The sequence below is a fragment of the Polypterus senegalus genome, chromosome 15 (assembly GCF_016835505.1).
Source record: "Polypterus senegalus isolate Bchr_013 chromosome 15, ASM1683550v1, whole genome shotgun sequence".
Classification (NCBI taxonomy): Eukaryota; Metazoa; Chordata; class Cladistia; order Polypteriformes; family Polypteridae; genus Polypterus; species Polypterus senegalus.
In genome coordinates, this window is record NC_053168.1 from 38862791 (window position 1) to 38875400 (window position 12610).

The 12610-nt window shown below is 33.8% G+C and overlaps 1 protein-coding gene across 1 annotated transcript in view; it reads left to right on the forward strand.

The window, feature by feature from the left end:
- Positions 1-12125, forward strand: part of top2b (DNA topoisomerase II beta) — a 93397-nt gene extending 81272 nt beyond the window's left edge. Inside the window, exons 33-36 of the mRNA XM_039737494.1 lie at positions 3778-3876; positions 5963-6085; positions 7799-7899; positions 10992-12125. Of these exons, the coding sequence (XP_039593428.1) occupies positions 3778-3876; positions 5963-6085; positions 7799-7899; positions 10992-11144 (476 nt within the window). The 3' untranslated portion in view covers positions 11145-12125. The remainder of the gene's footprint in view (positions 1-3777; positions 3877-5962; positions 6086-7798; positions 7900-10991) is intronic.
- Positions 12126-12610: the final 485 nt, after the last annotated feature.

Below are 12610 nucleotides of genomic sequence, written 5' to 3' on the forward strand. Positions count from 1 at the left end.
TGTGAATCTCTATCCTACTTAATTACCTTTTGTAGATTTTTACGTATCTTCATTCCCGGCGTCCAATCAAGTAGATGTTTCTAATATCCCTGTTAAACCTTTCTACGGAAAAAGCACTTTACTATCTTGCACAAAATTGTGTCCTCATTTACTGAAATCAGCATCTTCGACACTTAAATCAGTTGTATGAACTTGCTTCAGATTCAAACAGTGCATCAGTAAAGAACAGCCGGATTAAAGCAAAAGCTATATGTAAGATGTGCAACTCGGACGTTAATTATTTTTGCAACACAACAAATTTGAGAAATAATTTATCCCCATGTCACCGATAAAGCATAATCTCTCTTGACATCCAAACAAGTAAACCCTAAACAGTCTACACTGGAGACAGTGAGTCCAAGCTTCCATTTAATTTACCTTGTGTCTAAAAAATAACAATCCATTGCAATTTTTATTTGTAAAGATAAGAAACCCTGCACCATTGTTGAGAACGGGTGCTTTCAATAAATGATACAGGTTTTTGAACGGCGGTATGCTATACCAACCAGAAAGCAATTGAGTGAAGTTATTGTACCTAGGGTTTATGCTAAGCATTGCCACATCTCTAAGGCCATAACTTGTGACAGCTTAACATATATAGTAGCAGATTCATACATGAAAATTGTACATTAAAAATGACTGGGCACCTGTGGCAGAATGGTTGCAGGCAAGCATGTTGCATGCCAGTCACACCGGGAGCAACCTTGCTGATTATATACCAAACTGCTGAGGTGACTTCTTGTTGTTACAGAAACGTTTCTAGCATTTCCAATGTGTTATTCCATTGCGTGACTGCATCAGTCACAAGGTTTTGTTTTGCCAAGTCCAGTAAACATTGTTTCTTTTTAAGCACATAGCTGTGCTGCTACAGTGGAAAAAGTTTGTAACGCACCTTATCCGTAAAATAAAGCAGGGAAAATTGTCTTGAGTTTTCAAATCAGGCCGTAATACAAAAGTAGGCATTTGTGCAAAGCAGCTGAAGTTGAAGTAGCTCCATAATAGTGGCGTTATCAGTAACAATGGATGTTTTTTTTCTTTTATGTTCCATTCATTCATTGCTGCTGCCAACAAGCATCATTTCTAGATCCATGTTTTAAAATGCTTTCAGTTTGTCTGAGGACTGTGAAGACACCTTTTCGAGACTGATAAACATTACTGCTAAACGTGAACAACAGAAGATATGTGTAACTTGTAGAATTATAGAAAGACAAAAAGTCTTCCACACTTTAATTTTGACTAATTCAAGATAATTATAAATATCCAATAGAGGAGTAAATTTGGCCAACAGTTTAGTTGAAGGGTGTCTAAATGGAAATTCATAAGACATGAATAGATTATTGAAAAACATTTATTATCTAAGAAGCAATATTTTATATTTACAAGATAATATAAATGTTTTTTAAAGTAGATGTCATTGTATTAAAACAAAGAGCCCCCCTGCTCCCCATTGTATGTGTGGACTTGGATGTGACGATACACGTTATTCAAAATTCACCATAATTTAACAGATTGCAGTGTTATTAAACAAAATAGCATTGCTCTTTAAAAAAAAAATGAATTTAACATCTTCCAAATACTGATTTTAACTGTTCTTTACTAATCAATTATTTCTTCTTAAATCTCATTCCTTGTTTGTGCACTTAAGTCACTATGCTGACACCTTTCAAATAAAGTGCTACTGAAATTTGTCACATTATATTAATTAATATATATATTAATATTATATATTAATATTAATTAATGTTCTCTGTGCATAGTTAAGTAATTTGTAAAAAAGCCACCTCTTCAAATTTATCAGTGTCCACTAATTCAGTCAAGATAACATCAATATCAAATCAGGTCTTTGTGAATTGAAGGGACATTAGTGCAACAAATTACCAGCCCTACAAATTAGATCAGTTTGCAGTTTCTTTATTTCCACTGGTGGTATTGAATTTATGAAAGATGTATACTTATTTTATTCATACCATCAACAATTTTAAGACTTTAGGTTGCCACTGCTATTGAAGACTTGTATGAACCTAATTTATACTGTATGTTCATGCAGTTAAATTTAACATGTGCTAATAGAATAAGGTGTCTGATACTTTTGTATGTTGTTTCCTTTTTCTCTTTTTTGTTTGGTAGTACCGTTTTCTGTGATTTGCTGATTTGCTCTTCCTTTGTACTGCAGGTTATTCATTGCTAATTGTGGCATTTAGTATTGCAACTAGTAAATCTGTCCTACCACTTGAAGCATAGTCCACATTAGACACCTTCATTTGAGACCCCTCTCGCATTTATGGGATTTCTGCAGTCTGATGCAAGACTAAGTATTATGGAACAGAAAAAAAATGAATCACAATTTGCATTAACTTCTTTAGCGTTAGACCCGAGTATCACTCAGGCTCTCAAAAACAGTGCTAAAAGAGTTAGTCCAGAGTGTCCCTTGGGCAACTGTGTAGATGCGTCTCACGTCAATGTTGGACCCATGAGGATTACTCCGGCTATAAAAGTGCTGAGTGTTGGTAATTGTAAGGCCATGTCTTGCATAAGTGTCAGGCTGTGCGTTACCTGGGCAATGGTGTACACACGTCTTCTCCAAGCATCAAAATGGCATCTCACAAGAAATGGTTTTCAGCTGTCCAGGTGTTGCACACACTTGACACTGATACAGTCGATAATGTTGAAGAGCCTCTCAGCAGTGATGACAAATTGCATCTGTCTTGAAGCAGTGAAACCAAAAGTGATTCTGATGAATCTGAGATAGGCACTTGTGTTTGGGTTGACTCTGCTTCAGATGAACCATCACCACCTCGTTCTGATTTTGTGGGGTAGCCATGAATAAAAGTGAACGTTGACAGCCAAGATCTACTTACTTACTTGAAGTTATTTCTTGATGTTGATTTGATCGAAAGAATTGTGGTTGAGACAAATGGTTATACTGAACAGTGTCGGGTAAATGACCTAGGCAGTTTTCCCATTCAGATATACCACACAAGACATTTTTTATCATTTTTTTTATTTCATATTATTAGTTATAATTTTTACACTTCTGAGTTTATAATTTTAGTGTTTTGGATGTTTTACAGTAGAAAGATGAGATTTAATAAATATCATTTTTCAGGCAAAAAAATGCAACGCTTTTTACCTTTTTTTGAGAAAAAGTGCAACACTAAAGATGTTAACTTTGAAATCTTATGTGATATGCAACTTTCTGATGACACTGTAGAAAGAGAAGTTTTCAAACCCAGCTCATAATTTCTACAATCTTATCACATTTAATTAATTTTCCTACAGTTTATTAATTGGTATTAGAAATACTATTTTCTTCCACTAATTACTACAGGGTGGGCCATTTATATGGATACACCTTAATAAAATGGAAATGGTTGGTGATATTGTTTTTCTTGTGAAATTCCCAATAAGTTTGTGTCACATGACCCTCTTCCTATTGAAAAAACAAAAATTGGATCCAAAATGGCCGACTTCCAAATGGCCACCATGGTCACCACCCACCTTGAAAAGTTTCCCTCCTCACATGTACTAATGTGCCACAAACAGGAAGTTAATATCACCAACCATTCCCATTTTATTAAGGTGTATCCATATAAATGGCCCACCCTGTACTCAAGAGAATAGCATTAAACATTGTTTTTATACAAAAGGATAAATATTAAAATGAATAATATCTTTTAAACTGTAAAACTGAATAGTATAGGTTTCCTTAACATGTATTTGTTTTAACTTTATTTATAGATGCACTTAAGTTTGACAGTGATGAGGAAGACAGCACACCTGCTTTTTCATCATTAACTAGCTCTGTAGCTTTTGACAAACCAGCTCCTACCAAGAAAGGTAATCTAATCTGTATGAATTACCTTATTTGTCTTGTGTTTGTTTTCTTTGTGTACATATTTGTTCTACTATTATTACAACTTTGAACATACATTTATTTATAAGTGGGGAAAGATACTATTGGCAATGTAGCACATAGTGAAAATTAAGACCTAATTTATGGTAAATACTATGTTATTATTGGATATGACCATGAAATGTCTACTTCACAGCTGCATCTCTTTTCCTCTAAAAAAAGGTGTTGCTGCTTGTTGTGTCTCACTGTGTACTTTTGCATAATGAGTCCTGCCAGTGGGATACTCCATTTTTCCAAGTTGTTTAGGTATGTTGCAGTAACCCCACAAGTTAAGCAAAAACAATACTAGGATATTTACATACCCAAGGGTGTCTTCTTTCAATTAAGTCATGGGTTTCCTTGTTGCTTGCTCTCTTTTGTTAGTAAAATATGCAATTTGCACACATATGTGCAGTGACAAGCATTACACCCCTTCAATCAGCATACTTCTCTAAAATGTGCTGTGTTTGTTGATTAGGCACTGTGTGAATAGTTGTGTGTGTGTGTGTGCACGTGCACGCACGTTGGCCTGCCTAGTAGGGTTGTGTGTCATTAGGATTTTATCGATACCAATACTTATTGATACTCTTATCAATACTACTCTCCATAAAGTGGTAAGATAATAGTCTGTTGAAGGGGGTGGTAATTAGGCTTAAGGGATGTCATCTCCCTACAGTTGGGGGGGAGACCTTATAACTAAGATAACTAGTTTTGTTTGTTTTTGCATTGCTTATGTAGCACCTCTCAGCTTTTACTGAGGGAGATGACCAGAATTCATTTTTTTTTCCCCAAATAATAAATCTAAACATGACCTTTTTTTAAACTCGGCACTATCTTTTAACACTAGATTCCCATGAAAAAAGTCATTGTGCTGGGCCACCTTAAATTCCTTCACACCTCTTCATCAGCGTCTTTGTTTTGCAAATCTGTCAATCAGCATAAGCACTAAGCAGCCTGCTATCCCATCCCCCATATATGCAGCTGAAGTTTTTCCAGCTCAGGTCTGTTTATCTGGGTGCAAAGTGTTTGGAATTGTGTAAGGCGAATATTATACTGTATTGTTATTTGGAATACATGCATTTCATGTGTGTTCATGCCTACAACGATCTGGGTAAATGTAGGATAACAGGAAATACGAGGCAAGAAATGTTGAACACATAACTAAAGCAAACTTTTTTCATGTTATAGTAGTAATGACAAAATGCTTACATGAAGTGTATAATGTTTGAAGACTGAAGTCTAAAAGGTATAATAAAAAAATAAAAAGAAATCATTCAATTTCAAATATATTTGCTTGACTGGTGCAGAGGTAAGGAAAACTGCTATGCTATGGGATATGAAATCTAAACTTGGTATAGTGAGAGCTGACAGATTATGGCACCAAAGAAAATTGTTTTCATGGTTGTACATCATGAAGTGTCTTGGTTATGTACTGTAAAATCCTTTTTTTGTATACATTTTATATTTATATGAAAGAAAACCTTTAAAAATCTGAAGCATTATATTCTCTACTCTTCAGTCCTTTAAACCCCCTGTATTAAAATAAGCAAAATAATAGACATTTATTTTTGGTTATGTAATTTAGGCACAGTAATACCAAAAACCTCTTTGGGAATTAGGGGTTAAAGAAAATTAATCTCTTGCTAGAATAGATATTGTTCTGGAGACCACTGAGCAGATAAGGTTTCTTTCACTTTCATAAACAGATTGATTTTTGGGATTGTGTTTTTGTCTTCACCTCACTTTTCTTCAATAATGTAGTAACGCTTTGCAAATCTTTTGCCTGTTGCTTAAGTTATAATTGGTACAAGTGTTTGACGTCAAAACATATTTAAGATCATTTGGTTCAGGTAAAATTTAGTTTTGGGAGAGAACTTTAGCAGACAAGCTTTTATTAGTGTGATATGTAAGCTTTTTGCTTGACTGTTTCTTCTTGGTCGACCAGCTTATTACTGTTCCAGAAAACTACAATTTTTATGCAAGATTAATACTTTTTGTATAACTCTAACTTAACATTAATTTTTGCTACAGCAAAGAAAACTTCAGATGGAGCTGCCAAACCTAGAAAGCCACCAAAGCCAAAAAAGACAGAAGCTACACTTTGGGATTCCGATTTGGACAGTAGTGTTCCTAAGCCATCTGCTACATCTAAAGGTTGGTTTTAATATGGTGCTACAAGGAAAAAACAGAATTATATCTATTTTGGTGTTTAGTTAAAAGTTATGCAAGAAAATGAGTGTTTTATGATTAATGTCTAATTAAGAAAACATAAAAATTTAAGTGAACTTATAAATATAGCCAGACATTTGGTTGGGAAATGTTAAAGTGGCATTTTAACAAACATGATGAGTTTTACTAGATGTCAACAAATAAGTAAATGTACTGTAAATTTGTATACAATTTGTATATTAAAAGGTGTTCGGAAACCCTGGCTCTAAGTTTGAATGTCACTACTTAAGAATAATTTGAATGTATAAAAATGCACATTATTTGCTCGCGGTAACTGACATTCAGATACTAAAGAACTTTTCCTCACCACTAAATGTGGTATAGTATTACATGAGACATGATATGCAGTATTGCAGTATTTTCATATGTAAATCAGACAACCCTCTACTTCAACACACCTCTTCATAACACATTTCTGGACAGATTTTCCTACTGCTTTGGTCTGCTCTTGGATCCATGGTTGCACTAAGAAGGAGATCTTTAAATACATCCACTTCTTGGCAGGATTACTATTTTTTAATGCCCTCCACATGTGTGCAGTTACCTCACGATAGGTTTAAAGTCCAAAACTGAAATATTTTTGTGATATTTTTAGATTGATAACCATCCACTTCTTTTTTTTTTTTTCTTCTTCTTCTTCTTCAGTTCTGCTCATGTCATCATAGTTTAAGGCATGACACTTGACTCATAGAAGAGCTGCTTTTCTTGCAATCATTTATTTGTTCCTCCCTAATACGTCATTTCAGATTTTTGGTTTAGCCAGGTTAATTAACACTCTGTGACTGCCACATCTTATACCTCTGATGTAAACCATATTTTACTGCTTAGTTTACTGCACTCATTTTAACCACCTTTATTACGTAAGCAAAAAGAAGAAAAAGTGTTACTTGCAATTATGATTATAGCTGCTGCAATATTCTGAAAGGAAAACATTGATTACTGAACTTCATATATTACTCTCGCTCTATCAGAGATGAAACTTTCCCAATTATAGTATATACTGCTTTAAACAGCAAATGAGTGTTCAAGTACATCTCCTAAGCGCAAATCAGAGTTACTTGCCTATTTGACAAATTACTGGCAACCATGGTGAATGCATTTTAGGGGGCTGTTTTTTTTTTTTTTTTAGAAATTGATTTTTTTCTCCTGCGTTTGCAGCATAAGTGTATAAGTAATGTTGTACCTGATACTTTATTGTACTAACAAAATGAAGATACTGTAAATTTGGTCACATTTGGTTTTCAGTACAGATGATGATGCATAATGTGCAAACCATTACAGCAGTACACTTATGCAACCATCTAATATTCAAGCATATAGTCCAGTATGTGAACAAGCATAAAGTCCATATGCAGCAGGCAACTGAAAGCAAAACTGAATAACAGTAGTCCTAATGTTTTAATGACCTGACAGCCAGTTAAGAATTGCATCGTCCTCCCTCACAGTTATTTTTGCTAAGTCGCGTTGACTGTTTTATACCAAAACTGAATTCTTTGAAATAGCTCTTCTGGAAGAATTCTCTTTAGCAGTGTTTGGTTAGTTGTGGTGTGTATATTCTGATTTTATTGGATTTCTAATTCAGCAATTTATTGATAAAAAAGCTTTCATTGACAGTGTTGCTTTGAATCTTAAATTTAGGTACTGGTAAGTGTCGAGGAAGAAAGCGAAAAATGTCTGGATCTGAAGATGAAGATGAATATAGTCCCACTAAAAAACCTGGAAAGTCTTACTCGAACAAGGTAAGCTCCATTACATTTTTTATCACATTTGTGATAAAAGTATAAATTATACCTTATAACCTCTTTAGCATTATATTTACTCTAAGAAAAAACAGTCAGAAGCATTGATAAAAAAAAACAATCATAATATCCACATAGTCACAGTAAGAAAGCATGCCTAGTGCCTGTTGCTGTACTGATGTAGATTCAGCACTTGTGCTTCATGTGCCAACATACACAGGCTCTGATCAAGCAAATGTGGAAAGATTTTTAATATTTAGTTTAGTAGTAGTATTATAGTAATATTTTTTTCAGTTTGCTTGCACTTGACAGTGCAGAATGTCAGTGCATGCACCATATGATCAACACTGCCTATTGTGTTATCGTAGCTTTTATAGTGAACTTCATATTTCTCACTAATATAACACCATATTGACTGTACATGACATCCAGGTTGGTCCCTCTACTGGTATAAATTATCACATTCTATTTGTACGCAGAGGTCACTTCACACAACATGTAGACATACCAAACTGTGCCCGTGTGGATGCGATGTTCTGTATCCATGACAGGCCTTCCTGTGTAACCCATGAGACTGTTGTGAATACATCATGATCTGGAACATAAACATTCTGCGTATTTTTGATGATCGCCTGATACACGTGCCACAATTTATATAGGTTCAGTACTGGGAGATTGGTTTCATTATAGTCATTATTATTAGTAAAATACTGGTATTTGACAATGAGTGAAAATGACACCCCAAACTTTGCAGAAGATGGGTGTCTACAGCACCTGGTTTGTGGAGCAATACCCTGTCTGGAAAGGTTTATCCACTATTCCCTGCAGTATTAGAAAAATGAAAAGTTCCCACATAGTGTCTGCACTGGTCAGCATAGAGGTTCATTTCAGCAACTATTTTTCCACCAGACAATTCATAATTAGTTGATCAAGCTAAACAAACATCTTTAGACTGTTATCCGTAAGAGGGCAAAGAGGAGGTGCAGGATTGTCAGTAGTAGGATAAAGTCGACAATTAACCAGAACATCAGTGACATTTGGCAGGTTTTAATATACAGTACATAACACATAGAAGTGTTCATGGTTTTTTCGCAGCATGTTATTTCATCCACTAGATGGCAAGTGTAATAATAATAATAATAATAATAATTCTTTGCATTTACTGTATATAGCGCTTTTCTCACTACTCAAAGTGCTCAGCAATTGCATGTTAAGGGCCTTGCTGAAGGGCCCAACAGAGCAGATTCCCTATTGGCATTTACAAGATTCAAACCGGCAACCTTCCGCTTGCCAGTGCAGATCCCTAGCCTCAGAGCCACCACTCCGTATCAAGAGTTATTCAGGCTTAACACTGTCAAATGGGTCTTTACACCTCATCCTTAGTCATGTTTGGGATTAATTATTTCTGTATAGAATTCCAAGCCCAGGTCATGATTGGGGTTAACGCCAAAGAGGTTAACTAGAAAAAGCTAATGGTAACTTCACAAGTTTAAAATATTATTTGTGCAATTGCATGTTTTCATTTGGTTATCTTTTACTATAAACACTTAAGTTACAGTGCTAATGAAATCAATTGTGTTACAGTACATATTTATTGTGTTTAAATTTTCATTGTAGTGTTGTTATTGCAGATCAGTTAAAAAGATAATATATTAAATTCCTTTTAATGTTGATAGTAAAACAATGTCTTTCTAAATTTATCCATCAGGAATAGGAGTAGAAATGGAAAGTATTTAATATAGTCACAATTCTTAGTTATGGTTAAAGACCTTGCAGTGTTTCAGCAAATTCAGTCATTTTTTTTGCGTTAAAGGCTAGCAAGAATGCAAAAATATGTCATAAAATGAATGTAACATTTTAATTTTAAACGGTATAATCCTAAATTTATTCATTGTACTGTGGCAACAAATTAATATTTTACCAAATGAAAAAAAATTGCATGATAGTTATGTTTAAAGGTATCCCATTTCATTAGCTAAGATATTCTGCTAGTTGCTACCTTAAACTTGAGCTGTTGAAGGATAAAGGATTGGTGGTATAATCAGAGGAGGAGAGGTTTGGAGCATGTGCCGATGGCGTGTTGCTAGGCTCTCTGATATATCGATAAAGTTTTTATTCATGTTGCTTTTAAGCAGTGGGAATCCCTAAAACATGAGAGCCCTGTAACCAGATATCTTTCAGAAGTAGGATCTCGTCCCAGGTAAATTTATGGGACATGTCAGATAATACTAATACAGATGGTTTGTGATTCCAACTCAGTCTCAGGTTGTCTAATGCTCCCTGTGACATGGATACACTTTTAATATGCTTTTGTATGGTTATCGCTCAGAGCATATAAGGTTGAAGCTGCTTATGGTTTCCACTTTGCTGCCAAAATACAAAATTTGCCACCCAGTGGCAAAAATGAAAATGGAAGTAACTCATTGCCCTCATGTGTTGCTTGTCTATTTTTTAGAAAGTACGTATTCGTGTGTGTGTATGTATTTCAATATTTGCCAATATGTTGTACTTTTATTCATATATAAACTCATACAGAGACAAGTCTCTGGTTATGACTTGTCAATGTATGACACTGTGCAGATAAGAGCAAGTAAAACTGAAGTTTTTCATTTTGACTGAATTTCAATATGTAGCCACTATCACTAATAATTTTTTTGCAAAGCTTCTGTTAGACAAGACAAATTTTTTGTATTTTTATGTTGGTCACCCTTGTGTGGTTAACAAGAAATGCAGAATTTGATTTTAAGTATCCTAATAAATTAGAACTTGTCTTTTTTGACAATAATAGTCTGTTTTAAAATAGGTTCTTCATATATATTTGCTGCAATTTTTTCAGCAGGTTTTTAGTTGCATTTGGTTTAAGTCTTGGGTGCCATCTGGTGGTGAAAGTGTGCTTCAAGAGATGAAGCTTACTACAAACTCTTATTACTGCTCATAAATACTTCAAGCTTTTAGGACTTATCTGTTTACTTGTCATTAATCATATTCTACAACTGGAGCCAGCTAGTACTTTATTTACAAACCCAGTGAGCTCTTATACCAACTTTAGTTGAGTGGTTGTTTTATTGATAATCTTTTTTTTTTTCCTCCAGAAATTGAAGAAAACAGTATCTGAAGAATTTGACTTTGACACAGACTGCTTCAGCAGCAGGGTAGAAACCTCAAGGGAAAGGCCTGGCCGAGCCAAGAAGGAAGTAAAATATTTTGCAGAGTCAGATGATGACGATTTTGACATATTTGATTAGGTGCTGCAAACACCAAAACATTTTCAGTAACTCGCATTCTCAAGTGGAATATCTCCTTTGTCTTTCTGTCTTGCAGAATTTTGTACATTTTGCTCATTTTTGTGATGATGGTCTTAATGGTTTTTACTGTGTTTAGGTGTTACACTTTTTATTATAATTATTATACATATGCAGTTTTTCTTTTTATTTTTTTATCATTGAAATGTCATGTATTTGTCTGGTCGGCTTTTAGAATTTTAGACTGCTTGTGCTAAAGCACATTTTAATTAAGATGAAATTGTAAACCTACTTTTTTGAATTGACCTTGAAGTAAACAAACATTAAGAACTGTAAGAAGTGTTTGGACTTTGATTCTTAAATTTTATTTTTATTCTTTTCATGCTTTGTAACTGTTAATGTGACTGAAATATTTGATTTATTTAATTCATTATGGTTTAATGTTTACTGTAAACTAGAGCTGTACAGGTGAGGTTTGTTAAACATAAATTCCTTACTAGTTTTACTGAAACAAGTGGGAAAAAATACATTTTCTACCCATATAATTAAGGACTATTTAGTAAAAATATTAGTTAGTAAAGGTAGTTAGTTGGGCATATTTAGTAAATTAATTCTAGAGCGACATTTGCAAACATTTTCCATTTTTATCACTAAAATGATTTAACTTGCTGGAATTTATTAAATTTGTGAATATAGATTGTCAAAAAGAACAGTTTTTTATTTTATTTTATTTTTTATTTTTTTTTTTTTTAATCCTACAGTAAAATTTACCCGGTGAAACTAAATCTACTACATGTGCCTAATTGTTAATCCAGCCATCTCATTCTGTGTTGATTTAAATTCTTCCAGGATATCTGATCTTCTTTAAATGTCCTCCAAAATGTGAATAACTAGATAACTTGTGAAGTAAACAATTTATACAGTTAAGTTGTCACCACCTTCAACTTTTGCCTTTAAGATTAAATTCTTTCCCTTTAAAATACAGTAACTTAAATGTCATTTCTCATGTTAACCTCTGTTACATTTTGACATTTTATACTGACAAAAGGCAGTGAAATTTACATTCTGTGCAATGATGGTGAGTTTCTATTCAGGTCAATGGTTATGTGGTTTCTGATCTTATTTTTTTACTTCACAAGATGGCTTGTAGTTGACATAATATGCATTTTTGTGGGAGCTCTGATAAAGGGGGGAGGATCATTTGGCATATTCCCAAATCACTATTTCAACATTGCATGTGCTCCTGATTTGTATTTATGAGAACTGAACAATTGTGGCCATCAGGAAAATTAACATGAAAAATGTATATTTTATTTAGTAATTGTAAAAAATAAAATGTAATTTTCCTACTAAAGTAAATTACTACATAGCTTAACAATCCGTTTTAATGAACAATGACTTTTTAAACATCAAACTCAATCACTGCTAAAGTTAATAGTAAAAACAAAAACTGAGAAATATTTTAATGT